The sequence below is a fragment of the Accipiter gentilis genome, chromosome 29 (assembly GCF_929443795.1).
Source record: "Accipiter gentilis chromosome 29, bAccGen1.1, whole genome shotgun sequence".
In the NCBI taxonomy this organism is placed as follows: domain Eukaryota; kingdom Metazoa; phylum Chordata; class Aves; order Accipitriformes; family Accipitridae; genus Astur; species Astur gentilis.
The window spans coordinates 17,695,033-17,715,958 of NC_064908.1; the positions used below are offsets into that span (position 1 = coordinate 17,695,033).

The following is a 20,926-nucleotide window of genomic DNA, read 5'->3' on the forward strand; positions in this document are numbered from 1 at the left end:
TGTAACCCTGGGGCAACAGAACCATATATCCTGGCAACGTATGTGGGTTTTACTGTTCCTTGACAATTTGCTTTGCTACTCATGAAAAAATATGTTGGTGCTGTTACCTTAGCAACTGCCGCATCACGTTATGGTGATGCTCTGCCCGAGGTACATGGAGCCCTGCCTTAAAGCAGCACGTACGGCTTTGTGGTGCCTTTTCCCCTGGAAAGGGAGCAGAGCTGAGCCCGCACCCTCGCCAGGGATGCTACAGAAGTTGGTAACGAAACAGGAGGAAGTGCGTTAATTTAGATTTACTGTTTGGACCATAGCATTGTCTGATCGTGGCCCGGAGCCACTTGGGACTACATGCTGTATACACTTGCAAGAAAAGGGGGATATTTTCCAAAAGTGTTTCCACTTTGTAAGGGAAGGAAAAGGACATTAAGTGAGCATGGGCAGGCTGGATGTACAGCTTTATTCAGGTGTCTCCACCCCTAGCGTCTATATTAGCATCTTCTACTAAAGCGGGCCAATTTTCCAAGAAACACCAGGTTTTGCCTTCTTTTCAGTTGATGCCAGCAAAAACCACCAGTGGAGAAGTTCACCCCCAGTATCTGCAGCTAGCATCCCAAGGCAATTCCTAAGAGATGAGGAAAAACTATTGCACAGGCAGCCACGGTGGCATCCTGGCTGCCAGAAGAAAACATTCTGTGTTCATCATTGAGTCTGTCTGCATGAAATGGGCTATTTAGGAGGATCACACAGGTATGATTTCCTCTGAGGATAGATTGCCCGCTCCTCAAGTATCAGATGCTACTAACCCATTGCCGCATGCTGAATGAGTGCTCCCAGAGGGGCCCTTGCAGCGAGTCCTCCTGTCACACACTCTGAAGCCCCATGACAGCGATGCTCGTGCCTGGCATCTCTCCCCCCTTGACATTTTCCTGACAAAGGCATCGATACTTTGGGTCTCTTTGGAAAATCAATTTTACACTGGGCAGCCCTTGAAGGACCACCGCCAAAATGTCAGCCGAGCCAGCAGCCCCAGGAGGGGACACGATCTGTCTGGCCTCACTGATTTTTACGAGAACGGTGAACACGGGAGGAGACAGGAAGGTTGTACAGATGTATATGCCTCAATGGGTCCATGAAGTAGTCTCCTTGGTGTTCGTGTTGGGTGGAGCTGTTGTCCAGTGTAGTTCAATTGCAATACTCGATTTGCGTATTTACCACCAGGTAGCCTTGCCCGTCCTGCCCGGAGAAGGCAGAGCTTTTTGCAGAGGATGAGCTGTGCTGAGGAAAGGGCAGCTTGTGCTGCTGGGTGGCTCGTCCAAGTCCAGCCACCAGCAGAAGCGAATGAAAATGGCAGTGTCTCCCTTGGAGCTGCGGCAACACCTGTCCCGTGAATTTGGTTGCCTGTTTCATCCCAGTAGGGATTTTGAATGTGGAAATTATTCATGGTTGTTCCCAGAGTTGCACATTGCTCTCCATCCCTCCTTGGTGTCACAAGCAGGGGATGAGGCTGAATACAAGGGCTGAAGGACTGTTGGTGTCATCATATCCAGCCTGGGGCTGCTGAAAGTCTCCTACTTCTTTGACCAAATTATTGCCAGTGGAAGATCTCTCCTGTTCCATTGAGTTTGCTTTCTTTTGTCCTCAGGGTATATCAGTGCTGTCAGAGCTGACTCTCACTTCCCAGGTTTTCTCGACAGCCACCTTGGCTCCTGTGAGTCAGCTGAAGCACACCGGGCTGGCAGCACTGGGAGAGTCTCTCCTCGGTGTGGGGCATCCCAGCAAAGAGAAATCGTGCTGTACCAGTAGGATCATATGCTGCTTGGGGGACCAGGCAGGGAACCCACTTCCCGGGAAGAAATTCACTTTGCCATGGTTTTCTGCAAGAAAGGCCCCATGCACGCAGCACCAAACAGCAGGGCTGGGCTTAAAGAGAATTTCAACATCTGTGGCTTCAGTAAAGGTTCATCCTGGTACAAATGACACTAAAAGGGGCCAGGGGAAAGGGTGCAAAAAAGACAGAAAGGCGTCTTCACTGAATTTATACAAAAGGCAGGACAATTGAGTGTGAAAATAGGTCTTTTGAAAAAAATTGCCTCTGAAATGTGCCTTTCCATAGGTAACAAAGCACCGTGAAGCTATTTTCACCACACCTGGAATAGCCTTGGTCTCACCAGGGAGGAAGAGAGCAGGACCCCAGCAAGCAAGAGGTTTTCAGAGAGGTGGCAGGTGAGAGGAGGTTGCAGAGCCAGGAAAGCTCCCCACGAGGGAGACCATCACCCTGCTCTTTGAGGAGAAAATAGAGAGTTTTGTTCTTTAAATCTAGATCCTAGTAAAGGGCAGAGAGAACTAGGCCATGTGAATGAAGGGCCACCATCTGGCCCCGTGGTGGAAAGCAGTGGATGGGGCCCTGCGAGGTCTTCTGGGAAAGGACCAAACCAGCCAAAACTCAGCCCAGAGGGAGGCAGGGTCAGGCAGGAGCTCGTTGGCTCCCAGAGGAGCATCTAGCATCCTCAGTTGAGACCCAAAGAGGGAACCACATGTCTGTCCCCCCAGCACCCAACAGCACCCAGCTGCTTGTGTCGTGGCTCTGCAGATGCCTCTGGTTCCCAGCTCAAAGGAGCTGCCTGCCGTCCCCTGATGTCCCGTGCCGTCCCCTGCCATCCCCTGATGTCCTCTGCCATCCCCTGCCCACCTGGTGCTTTTGCACTGACTGCAAGTCCACATCCCGGCGGTGGGGCAGCTCTGGAGGGCAACGTGGTCTAGAGAGTGGAGTGCTGGCCTAAATCGCATCTTAGAAATCAAGAAGAGAACCCAGAAGTGTTTTGATCTTCTCTCCTGCATCACACAACAGAGTTTCATTGAAGGCGTCTTGCCTGTAATTTCTGGAGAAGCCAGGATGCATCTTTCGGAAAGGCTCTTGGCTCTGATTTAACTATGTCAAGCAATGGAGAGGGCACCGTGCCTTCAGCTCAGTTATTTCACAGTCTGATTATCTTCCCCTGAGGAAAAAAACAGGTCCTATTTCTACTCCAAACTGTGGACTCTTGCTTTGACTTTTTTTATCAGATAAAAGAGCCTTCATGTACAGAAAACCTTTCCCCAGGCAGCCTCCTCTCAGCCCTCCCTTTTGCTGGTGAAGGAGCTGGAGCCTCTTTAGTCGCGCTTCATGGGCAGGTTCTCCAGACCTTGAACCCTTTCCAAATTTCTAGAGGTATTTTTCAAAGTCTGGGTAAGACACTGTGGGAATTAAAAGATCCGGGTTGCGTTCCCAGGCTCCTCTGCAGTGTCACCCTGCGCAATTTTTTCCTTTTATTTCTCTTGGTTTCTGTGATTTATGTCCTGGGAGCGGAGCTCCGTGGGACAGGGCTCTTTCCCGGAGGAAGGGCCTCACACTCTGGAGCCTGCAGCTCAAGTTCAATAACAAGGTTCTTGATATTAATTAAGAAAGACTTCCAAAAAAAAAGAATAAATTAAAACAAATTGCAGAGCTGATGCTTTTGTCATTTACCCAGGTGCAAGCTGTGACTATTACCATGAAGGTCAATGAAGCTAGATGTGTATAGAAGCAAAGCAGGAGGAGAAAAGAGATTTCCCTTTGGGACATGCTGTTGCTGACTTGGAAAAGGTCCTGTTTCAGAGCCTTATCTGGTACCACCGTGGAAAACAAGGGGAGGTTCTTCTGTTCTGACGTCTAAGACACCCAAACTGTGTCACCCAGCAACGTAAGGCGAAGCCGATCTCATCATTGAAAATTTTTGTGTGAAAGAAACTCTCATTGCTAGTCTTCTGCACCTCTCAAGTCTATTTTAAGCCCTGTGAGCTCCGGCTGCACCTGGGCCCTCACATGGCGCATCCTGAGCTGCATCAGCCGTGTTCTGCCTTGTGTCACAGGGTTAATCGGAGGCTGCTCAGGTGGTTTTTGAAGGCACTTTAAACAGTGCACTCAGCTGAGAAATACAGCCACGGGTAACTCCCTAGTCCCCCATCCCTCCCCTGATTTTTGCTGAGAACCGATTCACAGGCAGGGCACCCCGCTGCGATCCCTGACGGGGGGAAGGTGGTGCCTGTGGTAAAAAAAAACCCCACACACTTCTAAGGCACCGGGGGGAATATGTTCAAACCCTGTCGTACCACTAATGCTTTTGGTCTTATTGTGCTGCTCTTGATAAAGTCAAGGGGAACTTAATGCTTTTTAAAGGTCCTCAGCTTTTATGGGCTATAAAGCATTGACCTTAAAGGGAGGTGCTGAGGGAAGTATATTAAAGATAGATCTACGTGGGATAGTCAGACATGCCAGCTTTCCCACAGCTGCTCTCTGGATTGCCTTTTTCCAAGTTCACTTTAAACTAATGTGTTGATTGCGTTCCTACAAAAGAGCTGCCTGAAGCTGCAGGGTGTTGCCGCAACCCACTCTTAGGAGGTCCGGGACAACCTTCCCTTGGACATTTGCTGATGGCAACACACACAGAAGTCTTTTTCCAGTTTGTTCTCAGCTGTTTGACCCCACTGAGCCTCAGCCACTGTGCTGTAAATTTCCTGGATTCTGCTGAATGCTGTGCTCTGTGATCCCGGGACTTGGAAAAGGTCCTGCGTCAGCTCGTCGCTCCAGTAATAACCAGTACCGGAGGACTCCAGAAGAAGAAACCTTTTGCAATGAGCAATCAAGGGGGAAAATCCTCTTGTGGGGCCTCTGCTAACTGCGGGCCTGTGGCAAGTGATTTCTATTAAATCATTCAACAATCGTTAAGAGAAGATCTGCATTACATTTCTCACCTCTGGAAAAGGGGGGTGATGCTATTCACCTGCATTGCCAGCTATTAAGAGACGTAATAGCGAGGTCCTGGGAAAACTGTGGTTTGGAAAGCATTCAAGGAATATGTGTGAGACAGAAATGAGGGGTAAACACCCGCCACAGACCTTAGGGAGGGGAAGGCTGCTGCCTGCACCCCCCCAAGCCCCTGATGCCCCAGCAGGGTGTTGGGAGCAGATGCAGGGGACGATGCCCTGCAGAGCAAGAAGGTTTTCACCACGCTCCTACTGCCTTAAATTAATTGGGGTCTGAGCTTTACAGCGGCTGATGCTCCGAGCCCTCCCGGAGAGCTTCGCTTGGGAAGGGGGTTGGTAATTTGGGGGGGCTGACATCCCCCCGCACCCCCAGGGACCAGGGGCACCTCTGTAAGTCCTTTTGCCCCTGGGTGGCAGGGAGGGAAGGGGTTATCCCCCACCACCACCCCAGTGCCCAGTCCCAGCTCTGCTCCCCGCGATGCCCCACCAGCATCGTGTCCGTGTCCGCGTCCCCCCACCCCGGCCGGACCCGCTCTCCCGGCACCACCGCTCCCGAGGCTGCTTTTCCAGCTCTCCCTTTGCCGTGTTTAGTTAAATTTCCCCCGCCTTAGTTGATGTCACATCCTGTTCCACAGCCATCCCCTGCTAGTAGCCAGCCCTACCAATTCCTTTTCTTTTTTTTTTTTTTTTTTTTTTTTTAATCCCTGTCCTCTCCCCATCACCCCCCCTTTTCAAGGCAAACTTTTGGCAATAGCAGAGATAATCATTTCGTGCTCCGTTGAATTTCTCCTCGCAAATGTCTTTCGATCAGGGGAGCCATTAAGAAAAAAAAAAATATATATTACCAGAGAGCCAGCACTGAGAGCAGAGGAGAGAAACTGGGATCCCAATAAATATGCAAAGTGAAGGCTCTGCTAAGCAGATTTCTTGCATTGCTTCCTGGGGGTGCTGAGAGCCGCCCAGAAAACCATTCTGATTTTTTTTTTTTTTTTTTAATTGTATCTTGTTGTCTTTTTTTTTTCTTTTTTTTTCTTTTTTTTTTTTTCTAATTAAAATAATAATAACAATAAAGGACTGAGGAGGCAGCGAGGCGCTCGGTGATCGGCACAGGGAGACTCGCCCGGGAGGTGATCTGTATGCAAGGTGCCTAGAACTGGGTGCGAGACATGCAACCGGCAAGCAAGCTCCTGACCCTCTGCTTTCTCATCCTGATGGGCACAGAACTCACTCAAGTAGGTTTCTCTCTTGCTTTTCCCACCCCCCTTCACCCCCCCCACCCCTTCTCTCCCTTTCTCCCCAACGCCATTTTCTATTAAACCTCGAGAGCACAAAAGAAAATTGGAGTAGGATGCTGCACCTTCATGTCCCCCCCTTTTCTCGGTGTGTGTGTCCCCCACTTTTGCTCAGCCCACGGTGCAGGTGGCCCCTCTGGGCTTGGGGGGGGGGGGGAGCGGAAAGAAGAAGCAGGTTGGACCCCAAAGCTGGGGAGAGAAGGGGGCTACCCCGGTGTGGCCACCCCGAAGGGTGGGTGGGTGGGTGGGGGGGGCCCACTTGCGGGGAAAGTTGCCGTGCAGGGCTGGGGGGGGACATACACGACACAGCGGGACCCCCGCTGCAGGGCTCGGGCTTGGCGAAGTTCGGGGTTGCCTGTCCCGGGGTCCCGCAGGGACGTGACGGGAGGCCACGGTGATGGGTCCCTCCTTGTCACCCCCCCCCTTACACACACACGCATCCCCCAGCTCCTCGTGTGGGGGTCACTTTGCTGATTTTAGGTGACATTTAGATGTCCCTCGATGTTTCCATCTATGACTGCCTTCTAGGAGAGAGGAGCATCTTATTTATCTCCCTCTCCCCCCTCCAGCTTTTTTTTTTTTTTTTTTTTTCAAACTGCATTTTAATGCTTGCCTTTACTGTCCCGGCCCCTGGAGTGAGTGAGTAGTGGGGCTGGGGGGAGGAAAGGAGGCACACAAAAGCCATCTCTTACAAGTGGAAATAAAACTCCATTTGACTTCTTTAAGATAATTGGGGAGAGGCCGGCAGGGAGGTTGTCTTTTGTTTTTTTCCTCAGTCACTGAGGAAAGGAAGAAAAGTAATTGCAAGAGGATGCTCTAGATTGTGGGGTTAATTGTGATGCTGCCTGGAAGCAAAAAAGAAAGAAAAAGCAGCTATAAATAGGAGGGGAATGGAGGCTTCTTAGTGTAGGAGCAATTAGCAGCTGGGCTCTCATCCTGGATGCTTTATGTAGATTATTTTTTTCCTTTCTCCTGCTGACAATGCTCTCTCCTGTCACTTCCCTACTGCTGAAGTTTCAGTAGCTGAAGCCTTTTGGCTTTGCAGCCTCCAAGTATTTCTGCTGCCCTCAGGAAGAAATGGCTAAAGAGCTGCCTTAATTGCATGGAGCCCTCCAGAAAAGGGATGAGAAGGTAGTAATTTGGCAAGGGAGGGGAGCAAAGAAGTCCTAGAGCTGTATGGATGAGGAGGGGTGGGAAGGAACCAGAGCTGCAAGTGAGTGCCCAGGAGAAGCCCATTGTGTGCGAGAGGATGCACGGGGAACGCGCATGCGCTGCGCTGGACAAAGCAGCCAGCGACCGCCAGCATTGCTCAGGAATCAGCAAAAAAAAGGGGCTCCACGCTACGCACCCGGCCCAGCCGAGGACACGGCCAGCCAGGGGCCACGGCAGCGTCGTGGCAAAGCCACGCGGTGGGGCTGCCCCTTGTCCCGCTGCCCCTCCAGCCTTCCCTCCTGTCCAGCCCCGGGGAGCGCACCCACAGCCCGGGGACGTGGGTGGTAGCCCACTCCCCAGGGGCCGTCACCGTCCCTTATCGGCCTCGTCAGCCCCCGTCGCTCTGCATTGATGGGTTTTTTTCCAAGGACGCGGAGTTATCGCCTCTTGTGCCAAGGATGCTGCCGTGCCTGGCTACTTCTTCCTTTTCTCGCTTTCTGTTTTGGTGAATGCGGCGCTCCAACTTTTCGCCCAACTTTAAATCGGGGTAGGGACGGGGGGGAATCAAATCTGCTCTGAACGGTGGGGCCGAGCGCTGCGGGCTGACTTTGGCAGAGTTACCTGCCAGCCCGTCCCTGCCTGCTGGCGGGAGGTTGGAAGCCCCTGCTAAAGCCCTGGCTTTGCTAAGCTGCCTTCAGCTAGAGCTGGTTTCAGGTTTGCAGCGTCTACCTGGGCTTTGCTGCCTGCAGGTAGCCGAGTCCTGCCAGGCCCCGCTCTCCGGCCATGCAGAGCTCTCCCACCAGCGTGCCTGCCGACTCGCTTGGCACTGCAGAGCCCTTTCAGAGTTTTAGCATCTCATTTCTGTAGCACAGCTGCCAGATGCAATCCCCAAATATGCCTTTCAGCCCAGGCACCGCCCAGCTCAGCGTCTTCCACGTTTAATTCGGTGCCGGATTCACATCTCCATCACATGTGTGGAGTTTCTCCCAGACCCTACAGAGATCCCAAGCCGGGGGAGGTTCAGGGGAGAGAGGTTGCTGATTTAGGCAGCTTTCCCTGATGATGCAGAAGCTACTGCCGTCCCCTCCTTTCCCTCCCTGCAGTGACACTGGCAGGCCAGTGCACGAGAAAGGAAGAAATGGGGAGAGGGATGGCTGTTAAATGGGGCTGGAGGGGGTGAGCACATGGCTGTCCTTCCAGCTGGGTGCTGGGAAAGCTCTTCTCGTGGAGGGAAGGGAGTTGTCTTCAAGGTACTGGTACTGCAGCATCCTCTGACGGTCCCCCTGGGGGGGGGGAAGGATGCCCATGCCCGGCCGGGAGCACACGGGTGATGCGCACGCTGCGGGCTGCACCTCCAGGTTTGGTAGGGGCTTTGAGACCTGTCTAAGGTGGATGGTAGTTTTGCCTGGGTGAAACAAGGGGACAGCTGCCCTTACATGCCCCCCCATATCCCAGTCCTTTGCAGAAGCCCCCGCCAACCCCTCAATCCCCCATGTGCCCCCAGCAGGCAGGGCCAAGGGGGGTGGCAAGAGCCCTGGCCCCAGAGCGAGACCTGCACGAGGCTCTGGGATTTCTTCTAGGTGCCCAAGGTCTCCTAATTTGTTTTGCACCTTGCCTTGGCTCTCCACAGGTCAGTGATCAAAACCTGAAATGACATATTTCGGCTGGGTTGAGCAGGCTGGTTTCAGGGTGCAGCGGCCAGGTACGGGTGCTGGGCCGGGGCGGGGGCAAAGCGGGCACCCCAGGGTGCAGCACCCTTGCTCTGGCTGTGCATGCAGCTCTGGGCAAAAGGCTTCCCGGGCAAAGCACAGGGCTTTCTCTCCTTGTCTTCTTCTCGGTGAGACCCAGGGCAGCTCTCCTGGTGACCACGAAGGAGCAGAGCCAACTTACGCTCTCGAAGGATCTGCTCGTCACGTGCAGAAAGGTAGCGCTGCCAGAAGGGCAGAGGATTTGGGCTGCTGTAGTAAAGCCAGGGGTATCAGCAGAGGGGGTTCAGGATACCATCTGCTTGTCTGTCCGACCTGTGCACTTGTCATGCCTCGTGCTTGCTGGCAAGCTGCTGGGATATTACCAGTGAAAACCTCTTTGCATTCCTCAAAGTTTTGCAGGCGTAGAGCGGGGCAGCCGGCGCTCTGACATCCATTTACCCGGTAATCATTGAAACCACACAGGAAGAAATACCTTCCTGGAGCAGGCAGTTATTAAACATTTAGGGCTCCTGCAAGAAAAAAAAAAAAAAAAAAAAAAAAAATCAAACCAAACCAAACCCCAAACCAATTTTGCCATTGATTTTCCTAAAAGCACATCAGGTCCCTCTCAGGGCTATTTTCAGGGCAAGGCGGGGAGCTGCCAGGGACGCACGCTGCCCTCCCCAAAGCTGCCTGTGCCCTTCTGCCCTGGCAGCACCCAGCCCGGCTGTGCTGGCTCCTTTCCCTCTATGGGGGACTTCCCAGTGCCCAGTTTGGCTGCCGGGCTCTTCCCTACCCTGACAGGGACGATACATGGAAACTAGTAGGATTAAGCTGCAAATCTGCAGCCTGTAACAGGAGGCAGCTGCCTCATCTCATAAACCAATTTGTGTCTAATTTCACTAACTTCCACTCTAACCAATAAAAAAGAAAGGTAATTTTCAGCCCTGGGTCGTATTTATTACTCAGGTTATCAGTCCTTGTAATCAGTATTAGCATCACTGCGTAAAGTAATACAAAACTAATTAGTATCTGAGTGAATTAGATAGATTAAGGCTGTAGACTGCATTGGCAGTGGAAGAAGCTAATTCTCGAGTTATGAGTGATAAGTGTTGGCTTTGCTCTGCTGTGATGAAGCTATGAACAAAAGGGAGCAAGGCAGGGACAGGGACACCCAAGGAGTGTCCCTCTGGGGTTTGTCCCCTGTGGGTGCCTCAGCCAGGCTCCTTGGGAGACCCAGGCAGGCAGGGGGATGTCCGAGAGGTTGAGTCAGTCAAGCAGTCCCCCCAAAAGGGGGAAGATGCACTTGGGGAAACTGAGGCACAGAGCCTGAGACATGCCTTAGCACCAGCAAAATGCGACCGTGGGGGAAGAGCACCTCAAAATCCTGATCCTCCCTCTTCTGCAGACTGTAGCTATTACTTGCCACCGCCCTTCCAGAGCTGAGCACAGGAGCCCTGGTCCCAGCCTGCAGACTGGTTTTGTCCTGGGTTTTGGCCCTGGGAAGCTTTCTCCTTGTTCAGGACCCAGGTCCTGGCTCCCAGCCCTCCTCCCCATCCCACCTGGGAGGCAGCATTCAAAAGCAGCCAAAATGCAAGAGATCTCCTGGAAAGATAACAGCAGGGCGATAGCACGTGTCAGCCCTCGGTTCAGGAGCACGCAGCAGCGAGCAACTCTGGAGCAATGCCGGGTTTCCTAGCAAGCCACGTGCAGAACAAGTTTTCAGTGTAAAGGCACTTTCTGACTGGAGGCGTGCGACTGACCCAGGGAAATACGCCCCAAAAAATTATCGTTCCTAACCAAAACATCCGAGTAACAGGAACCCACTGACGCGCCCGTGAAACCTGCGCCGACTTTAATGGGCTCTGCTCTAGCTCAGAGCCTCTGACGTGTATTGGCACTCGCTGTTAGAGCATGAGTTTAATGTCAAGAGCAGCTTTAGCTAAACACAGATTTAGCGAAGTGAAGACCTGCAAAGGGGATTATTCTGTTCCAGTGTAACATAAGGAGCATGTCCTTTCTGCTGCAGGGTGTTTCTACTCTACTCACTGTGCGGATAATGAAAGGAAAGGTTGCGGAGTGTTTTGTGTGCGGAAGGAGTAGTCCCCGTGTCCATGGCTGGGGGTTAACTTTCTGGAGCACGTTGGGCTGCCTGATTCCGAAACGTGGCCGCTCCTGGAGTGAAGTAAAGAACTAGGCACAAGCAGTTTCACACAGAGTCCCACCGGGAGCTGGCAGTGATCTGCAGCATCGTGGTCACTGTTTTCAAAGCACTTTGGGGTCTTTAATTGCCATTTTCTTTCCTTCCTTCGCTTTCCCCATCTGTCCATCCATACCCTCCCTGTGACGGGAGGGGAAGAGTTTGCTTTGCGTCGGTACAGTGCCAAGGTGACAGGGTCCAGCTCCAGGACCGAGGCTTGTGTGAGTGATGGTAGCACAGGTAGTGACAAAACCAGCTGAAGGAGCAAGAATATTTGGATGTCAGACCCAAAAATCAGGGAAGCCTGGTACAATTTATTGCTGTGGCAGTCGTGACCTGCCTGGGACTGTTGCCCCATGGCAAATGCAACAGAAGATTGTCCCACGCTCCAGAGGTGATGGGTACAAAGCATATGTTCCTTAATGGGGATGAAGTTGCCCCAGCTGCCTCCGAGGGTAGGTGGGCTTCCTCTTCTCCCTGACCCTGTTCACAGCCCTCCTGCTGCCCACAGGCCGGTGCAGAGGGATTTCGGATACCTCCTGCCACAAGCCCAGGCAAGATGAAGAGCGTGAGCGGAGGGGGTGACTGTTTACCGAGTTGAGAGAGGGATGAAAAACATCATCCTTCGCTCAAGAGCAGAGTTCAGGGCTCTGCCTCCCCAAAACCCCATGGTGCCAGGCAGAAAGCAGAGGGGCACAGTGACCACCCAGCGCAGTGCTGGGGTGGGCTCGGACCCTTGGCCTGAGCCCGCTGAGCAGGCAGGGCTGGGCTGTACCGGCACCTCCTCAGCCTTGAGCCCCGCTACAGGGACCCCCACGCAGAGCTGCTTGGCATCCCCACGGCCTTCGGCTGCCAGACGTGCTGTGCGGTGCCAGGGAGAGCGGCACCTCGCCCTCGTTCAGGGGGTGCTCTCCCCTCCACGCGTGACGGAGGTGGTCCTTTCCTTTCCCTGCCTCCATGCAATCCACACTCCTCTTGCAAGTGCAGCAGCACCTGCCAGTGGGGCAGCAGCAGGGACTCTGGCAGCCCAGCATCACTCAAGATGCCGGGAGGGATGCAAAGAGTCAGTGGAGGCAAAGGGTCCTCCGAGAGACCAGTTCAGAACCCCTCCATTAGCTACAGGAGGCAGCTTTGGAAAAAAGTTACTTAGTCCAAGTATCTAAGGAGGATCCCTGAAGTTACACAGCAAGGTCTTTCCAGAAACGACAGACTTTTTCCCGCAGCCCCTAGCCAGAGGGCATGGCACATCTTGTGGGTCTCCAGTGCAGAGAGAAGGACTGTGGGAAAGAGCTGGAGTACGGGCTGTCCCGTGTACTGCAGAGCAATCCCAGGGCAGGCCTGAGCGCCCTGCCAAATTACTGAGTCCCGTGTTCCCAGGAGAGGAGCTGCCAGCCCTGGGAAGGTGCCTGGGGCACTGCCCTCCATTGGGCAACCGGCTGAGCTGGACACATCCTCCTTGCTGGAGATGGCAGTCGTCAGCTGAGATGCCTCCAGTACTTACTGAGCCAGCTTGGAGCACCAGCAAGATTTGAGATGTTAAAATACGAGTGTATGTATTTTAAAGCAGATCCCATCCTCTCACCATGCATTAAATCAGAGTTCTCTGACTGTGGTCTACAAACAGCATCTCCACATAAGCTTGGGAGCAACAGGAACTTCAGCACCTCTTCTCTGAACCAGCCAGGAGAGGGAGACAATGACCACCGCGTCCTGCACACTCACACACACACAGGAGTTGGCTGGGTTTGCAAACCTTGACCCTTGTAGGGCTCCTTTAGGCAGACAGTCACATTTTGTATTATCACTTCCCAGCAGCGGAATTTTCCACTAAGTAGCTATTTTGGAAGAACCTGTTCTTTGCTTTTATCTATCGTTCCTCTTCTTTCTCTGCTCAGAATATATGCATGCAAATAGGATCTTTTGTTCCCTAACAGTTCAGCTTTTCCTGCTGTTTACTCTCTGCTTACAGCAGGAGAGGCCCCGAGAGGGCAGCTCTGCAACCCCTGCTCTTGTAGCGGGTGCACCAGGACAAGTAAAACTCAGGGACATCATGAGGGTTTTTTTTCCAGGCAATACCCTGTGCAAAAAACCCCAAAGTGATCAGGAGAAAGGTGAGCTCAAGCAGTTCAGCAAAACTGGTACAGAAGAGATTTCTGCAGGCGTTATGATGGAAAGTTGCTCTTTAAGGGCCAGATGCTCCTTTGCTCTGGGAAGGCCCATCAGCGAATGCTATCAGGTCAAGAAGAGTCACCCGAGTCTCCTCCTTCTTGATTTCACTAGCATTTCTTCCGATTTTCTCTAGCACAAGTAAAGGCAATGTCAGGTCTCCCACATCAAGTTCATATCCCTACTGGTTTTTTGCTACCTGCGTTTCGTTTTGTTGCCACGCTGGGCTTCTAAAACCAGGGAAATCATTAGGTTAGGGAAGAGGTTTCCACATTTGCACATCACCTACTTCAGGAACTGAGGTGACAGAGGTAATTTTCCTGCTTGACGCCCACAACCTAGCACGGCACAAGGCGACCAGCAGCATCTCATTGCGCAGCAGCAGCCGCCCCACCTTCCCTCTCAATAACCCTTCACCCCTAAAAAAGGGAAACGGTGGCATTTCTGGGAGCCTCTTTTTTTGTCAGGTCTCTGCTTTGGACCACCTGACGTGGGCTCAGCTTGCGTTGCCGTGCCATGGGCAGCCTGACGTGTTGGGGAAGGGCTGTGGCTCTCTGCCAGCTTGGGTTATACCCTACAGGCTCAGGGCCATCCTGCTCCCAGCAAAGGTTGTTAATGCATTATAGTCACTGAGCTTTATGAAAAGGCATGGAAGGACAGCCAAGCTCTTGGTGTCCCTACCTTAACTCCTTTTATCTTACCAGCAAGGAAAAGACTCCCCCAAAACCGCTGCTTTTGGCTATTTTGGATAGAACCAAGGGAAAGAAAGAAAATCACCTGGATTTCTCTCTCCCCCGTCATTACACACACAGCCCCTCTTTCAGCTGACGTGAAGGGTTTTGCTCCAAGGGAAGCGGAGCAGCTCTGCTGACCGCCAGTGCCCAAGCCCAGCCTCCCCTCCCTGCACAGACCCTCTGTGCCAGGCGGTGGGAAAAGATTCCCAGTAATGGGCCCCCTCCTCAGCAGGGACTTATGGCTGCTACTCCTCTCTCTGTGCCTTGCTGTCCCCGTTTGCAGAAGCTTTAATCATTGCAAAGCACTTGAAGGGCATGTGAATGAAATCACCTGTGTGCACTGGTAGGAAATGAGTCTTTCTTTAGCCCAGGTGGAATCCAGAGCAAGGCAAAGGAGTGCTTCTTACCCTGCTGAATACCATTTTAAATAATAAAGCATCCGTAGGTCTAATTTTCTTTGTATGTGTTTGGAGTAGACAAATATGAGGGATAAACTTTACTCACAAACTCAGTTTCAGAATGAACATTAAGGTGATTTAAGTGTAGCACTCAAATGTTTTTTTATGCTATGAAATCAGATAAGCTATCAGTGTCAGCTGCTACAGTGCTGAGCACAGCATAAGGACCTGTTAGAGCAGAACAGGCTGAACTGGAGTAGAATGGGGAACTGTGATTTATTCTAAAAGATCAAAGCCATCCGAGGCTTTTGCCTAATTTTCCTACAACCACAGCCTGAAACACCTCCTCGGTGCTGACCTCCTCAGGCACAACACTGCACGACCCGATGGCAGTTTTGCCATGGAGAGGATGCCTGGGCTGGGTGAAGCTGATTTCATAGGGTGGAAGTAATTGATGTACTTTGGGATCCCTAAGCAGGGGTGTCCAATCCAGAGGGCAGGAGTGTTTTCTTATTGATTTCAACAGCAGATTGACCTGTCAGCTAGCTGACTTTCCCGGATTAGAGCTGGTCCGGCCTCAGGTGGGGGAAAGGGCAGGACTGATGTGGTTTGCAGGTGTTGGGAAGCGAGGGAAGGGAATGGCATCTCAGCTGCTGCAGCCTTTGACACGCACCAGCCGTTGCCTTCCAGCTGCCAGCGTCTGATTCTGCTGCCACATTGTCGGAGGGACAGGATCCGACCTGGCATCAGCGCTCGTGCTCTAACTCATCTCTTTTTCTCCACCTGGTGGACTTGCTAAGTGTGCTTTCATTTCAGCGCTTTACAGAAACTCCCCCAGTGCTCTCTGCAGAAACAGCTCCGCTTGGCTGTTTCTGGTCCCTGCTCTCTTTGCCCAGACCAGCAGCCAGCTCCTGGGGAGGGGGCTGTAAGACCCACGACCCCACAGAGCCATGCCGTCGGAAGAGCAGCTCTGGAGGTGGCAGGTTTGGGGCTGGGCTGATTGGACTCCAGTGGGAATGTGGTAGCTCCCGCGGGCCAGCCAGACTGGAGGTGGTGGGACCACAGAACAGTTCGGGGTCTCCTGGAGCAGGGCCGCGGTGGCTGCTCCAACATGCTGAGGCCGGTCCTATATACCAGCGGAGCGAGGGGTGTCACTTCCATCCTCTGGAGAGGGCCAGGGGATTAATTTCATAATTTGCTTTGCACAGGGTGTTTAAAGGCTCACTTAGGGAAGGATGTGCAAGGAACTGCAGGTCTCTGTTGGTTGGAGACTTTGGTTCTGGAGTCACCAGGACAGTTCTGCAAACACCTTCAGGAAACCTGAGCTGTGAACAAGCTCCATCTCGCTGCAGACTCCACGCCAGGCCTGCACAGACGGGCTGTACGCTCTTCGCAGTGTAAACAGCCCATAGCGTTCCTCGACAGGGTTTGCCTCAGAGCCACATCAGCCACAGAAAGCCAAGAGTTTTCTCCCAACTCGAGGATGGGATGCTCTAGCAGTGTCTGATGCTGTCCCATCTCTCCTGTCCTGGCAGCCCTGCCCGCTGGGAATGGGGCAGGAGCAGGGCTGCCAACTCGAGGGCAGGCAGCACTGCCAGGGCGTTTTGATTTAGCTCAAGCGTAACTGGTCGGAAGGTTGCAGAGTGTGGTGAGGGGGCAAGCGGGGATGTGGGGAACCCTCTGACGGCAAGACCACACATCTGGGGACCACCAGTTGCCCCCCACCTCGTGAATTTGCGCTGGAGCGGCGCAGCCCTTGCACCCACCGCAGCGGAGAAACGCTGCTCCCGACTTCCCTCGCTGGCAGCAGCTCCCCTTTGTCCCTTGGAGAAGCTCTTGTCTCCTGCACGGCCCTTTTTCACCGCGGCCCCTGCGACCCGCCCGACCCCCGCACCGCGCCCGGCCCCCGCACCGCGCCCGGCGATGCCGCCGTCAGCCAGCAGGGGGCGCCGCGGTGCCGCGCCGCAGCGGGGCCGCGCCGCAGCGGGGGAGCCGCCCCCCGCCCCGTCCCCTCGCCGAGGCTCTTCTCCTCCCTCCCCAATTCTTTTCCGCTCTCCCCAAATCTTTTCGTCTCCTCAAAGCTTTTTCCCTTTCCCCGATTTGGTTTTTTTCCTCCCTTCCCCAATCTTTTCCCCTCTCCCTTCCACAAGCCTTTCCGCCTCTCCCCAAGTCCTTTTCCCCAACTCCCCAAATCTTTTCCCCCTCTCCCCCAATTTTTTCTCCTCTTCCTCCCTCCACTCCCCCTTCCCCAAACCAACCCCCCAATTTTTTTTCCCTACCCCCCAATTTTTTCCCTCTCCCCCAATTTTTTCCCTCTCCCCCAATTCCCCCCCCCCCAATTTTTTTCCCTCCCCCAAATCTCTCCTCCCCTCCTCTCTCCCCTCCTTCTCCCTCTCGCCCATCCGCAGTCGCTCCGGCTGGCTGGGCGCTCCGCGGCGCTCACGCCCCCCCCCCCCCTCCCTCCCTCCCTTTATCCCCCCCCCCTCCTTCCCCGCTCCTCCCTCCCTCCCTCCCTCCCCCCCGCCCCGGTCCCATCCCGCCTCCTGCAGCCCTTTCGTTCCGCTCCGGCTGGGGCGCGCCCGGCGGCGGGTGCAGGGAGGTAACCCCGCTCCGGTGATACCGTGCTCCGGTAAAAAAAAAAAAAAAAAAAATATATATATATACGGTTTCCGGCAACAGGCAAAGCGGTAAAAAACCCATCGCCAAGCGCCGGGCAGGGCCGCGGCGGGGCCGGCGGCGGACGATGGGCCGGCGGCGAGCGGTGGTGGCGGCGGCCGGGCGGCTGGAGCAGCCCGTCCCCAGCGGTATGGAGCCCGGCGCCGGTACAGAATGAAGGGTTCCTGGCTTCCCCCCCCGCAGACATGTCTGTGCCTTTACTTAAGATTGGAGTCGTCCTCAGCACCATGGCCATGATCACTAACTGGATGTCGCAGACGTTGCCCTCCCTCGTGGGGCTCAACACCACCAAACTCACGGCGGCCACGGGCGGCACCTTGGACCGCAGCACGGGAGTAAGTGTCGTGGGGAAGGGGGGAGGAAGGTCGCTTGGCTGCCCGGAGCATCCCTGCCTCCGGGGCGGGGGGGAGGCTGGTACGTCCCGCTCCCCGCCCCGGCCGCCCGCTCCCCTCCTTGCCCGGTTACCCACCCCGTACCCCCGGGAGCTCCTCGGCCGTCTGGCTCCCTCCTTGCTGCAGAAAGCAGAGCCCCGGGGAGAGGTTGGGGGGGCCCCCCCCGTGATGGCGGGGAGGGTGGGGGGGAGCATCGCTTGCGAGAGGGGTCGGGAAAGGCTGGCGGTGCGGGGAGAAGATCCCCTCTCCTCCCGCAGCTCTCGGGTTTAGGCAGCGCTAGCCCTGAGCAGGGGGCTGGGGGCGAGCCGGGGGGGGGGTGTGTGTGTGTCCCCCCACCTCCCCGTGCTTTCAGCTAAAGGGTGGCAAAGTTTCCCTCGTCGCCGGTTTTGCAGTCGCAGGGTGAAGCAGCTTGGGACAGAAGGTGCGAGTCCCGCAAGCTCGAGTTTTGTTTCCTTGCCTTGAATCAATAGTGGTTAATGGGATGGAAAATGCGGTGGAGGAGTTGCGGTAGGTTTTGGTGGTGCCGTATGTTTCCTGTCCCTGTTTTGCTGGAGGGCTGGTACGGTGCCTGGTCTTGGCACTTTGGAAATGGCTGAGAAAAACAATCCGTCCGTCTGTCTTCCCTTAGCAGGGAAAAAAGGGGCACCTTTCGCCTCCAGGCTGCATGCTTGTGCCTTCTAAAAAAGCTAGGGTATTACAGCTCTGCTGTTCCGAGACAAGTATTTCATGTAGTGGTTCTGCTGATCGTGAATGAAGATAGGAAATTTTTTTTTCCATATTACCAGGGATTATGAGACCCATTTATTATTTTTTTTCCCCCGCTTGTCTTACCTAGTGAATCAAATTGTTGGTCTGTCTGCCTAGTCTTCTCTCTTAGTGCGTGTCGTCTGTCGATGTGGATATTTGCAAGGTTATTTGTGATATATTGAAATAGTAGAAAGAACATTTCCCTTCTGTTTGGCAACACGGTGGTACCGTCAAAGTGATCGGAAGCTGAATTGTGATTAAATAATGCATTTTGCAAAGTGCTGTGAGATCAAAGGAAAATTAAGATCAGAGAGGTTTGGAGAACGCAGGGGGCACGAGGGGGGCTGGGGAATGTGCTGTGTTTGTGACTGGGCTCCCTTTCTGCCGTGTGTCCTGGAAGCTCGGACGGAGGCACTGATCGTACCCTCCGGATCGTGTCTCTTCTTCGCCGGCATGGTTCGCGGGGCACCGCACCAGGCTTTCCCTGCCCCGGACCCGCAGCACGTTTGGAGGGAAATGGTTGTCTGGTGAACCTCCCCATGCCCAGGAGAGTCTGGCAGAGGAGGGGGGAAATATAACTCGCGGTGTCCATTTACTCAGGAGAGCTGATTTTCCTGCTGCCGGATCCAGGAGAGCTCTGCAGAGGCATGTTCATCAATACTCAGCCCTCAGCCAGGACACCGTATCCTCACTGGTAGCTCGGGCACATCCTTCCCACGGTGTCAAGGAGAAGTCAAATGCTTTGTAACGACAGCCGGGCAGTGGGTTCCCCACCCTGATGCACTCGGTGCCTTAGGGCACGCTACAGCCCTCGCTGCTTCGGGGCTTTCCTTGTGCCCATGCTTTCCCACTCACGTTGCCTTCTTATTTCAGCTCTTGCTCTCCTTTTCAGACCCTTCTTTTATTTGTCCCCGATCCATATTTTTGCATTACAAGTGAATTTTGCCAGCTGGGCCCTCGGAGGAGCCTCCCTCCGCTTCCAGCACAGCTCTAGTATCTGCCACGTCCATCCTGCTTCTTCCACTCATCCCCTTTCACCTCCCACACCCCTGCCAGGCCTCCCCCCATTTACTTAACCCGTCTTTCCCTGTGTTACTTAGGTGTTGCCAACCAACCCAGAAGAAAGCTGGCAGGTCTACAGCTCTGCCCAGGATAGCGAGGGACGTTGTATATGCACAGTGGTGGCACCTCAACAGACGATGTGCTCGCGTGATGCCAGGACAAAGCAGCTGAGACAACTATTAGAAAAGGTAATGGTTGACCCCTTCTGGGAAAGGTGGTTTGGTTTGGCATGACATTGGGAGTGAAAAAACAAGCGAGCTGGGCTGAGCCTTGGTTTCCAGGGAAGACAGACCCCTTGGGCCAGCCCTCCCGTGCCGTAGTTGTCCCCATGTATGTAGTGGGGAATAATCAGCCACAGACGGGAAGATAAATCTCTTAAGTGTTTCTGAGGCACAGAGGAAAAGGAACCGTGGCCTAAGGTCAGCTTAAAACTGCTGAGATCAAAGCAACAATATCGAACCATATTGCTAAAAAAAAAAAAAAAAAAAAGTTGTAATTTACTCATATTTTTCATTACGTTAACACAAGCAGTTTCAAAGGATGAGCCTCAACAAGATGAGAGAAGATAGAATTAAAAACCCAGAGCCCATGCATTCCTAGCCAAGCTGATATTAAAAAGGTCGAAAGAACAGTACAAGCTGTCAACATCAAATAGCACAGAAATGACAGTTTAGTGGTTTTCTTTCTAATGTTGACAACCACTTGATTAGTTTTTAATAGTCTGCTGTCCAAAGAGATCAAAGAATCTCATTAGGGAAACATTCCTGATAACAAGAAATTTTTCAGATAATAGATTTTGTTGAAGAAATGCTGTTTCATGAGAAATGCTGCTCTTCCCTTTAAAATATAAGTGGGCTCCTGTGCTGGATATGTAATTATCCCTCATGCCCTAATGCTATGTTGGCATGTGTTGCGCATGGACAAAATAATTTTTATCCCGCTGCTTTCGGGAAGTTGATGTATTAGTCACTCGTAACAATATTAAACCTACGCTTAACTGATTTTCCTATGATGTGATAAGAACAGTAAAGTGAGGCAGGAAACATTTAGCCCTAAAATACTTCTTTGGTATGTCAGAGGCTTCTAAAAATAATCCCACTCAAGCTTTGATTTCTCTAAGCAGTAACGGCAATCGGTCCAACAGCACATTTGTCTAAGAGGCAGCAGGCGTTATATTAGCAGCTGACACGGGCGTCTGAGAGCCATCGTGTTCCCAGAACTGCTCGTATGCATTAAACAAGCAGGATTTGACCTAATGCCCTCTGCTAATGCACAGGCGAGTTGGGCGTACGAGACCTGGGATAACATCAGTTCCCGTGCGGAGGGTGTAAGTGCTCAGTGATTTTTCCCTTATGCAGCTCTCTGGCTGCCAATGAATAAAGTGAGGGAGGAGCGGTATTTCAAGGCATGTGTTCTGGGGATATGTTACCTGCCTGCTAATCTGTCTGCATCTCACTCCTACGCTAACCTATATGAAAACCCCAAAATAAAGAATAGTCTCTTAGTGCCAGACACCTGATCTTGATGAAGGCTGAAATGATAATCCCTATAGGAAAGTGCAACTGCAGAGAAGAGCTTCCAGCTTCCCAGGAAGGATTTCAAACCTGAAAACTCCTTCCCTCATCTGACATTTTAAC

General features: G+C 53.1%; 1 protein-coding gene across 2 annotated transcripts in view; it reads left to right on the top strand.

Annotated features, from left to right (window-relative positions):
- The first annotated feature begins 5,500 nt into the window (after positions 1-5,500).
- Positions 5,501-20,926, top strand: part of OLFM1 (olfactomedin 1) — a 34,522-nt gene continuing 19,096 nt past the window's right edge. Inside the window, exons 1-2 of one of the 2 annotated variants that reach the window (XM_049832814.1) lie at positions 5,501-6,014; positions 19,328-19,477. In XM_049832814.1, the coding sequence (XP_049688771.1) occupies positions 5,949-6,014; positions 19,328-19,477 (216 nt within the window). In that variant the 5' untranslated portion in view covers positions 5,501-5,948. Of the gene's footprint in view, positions 6,015-17,065; positions 17,424-19,327; positions 19,478-20,926 lie in introns of those variants that run through there. The other variant, XM_049832813.1, reaches the window with a different exon arrangement.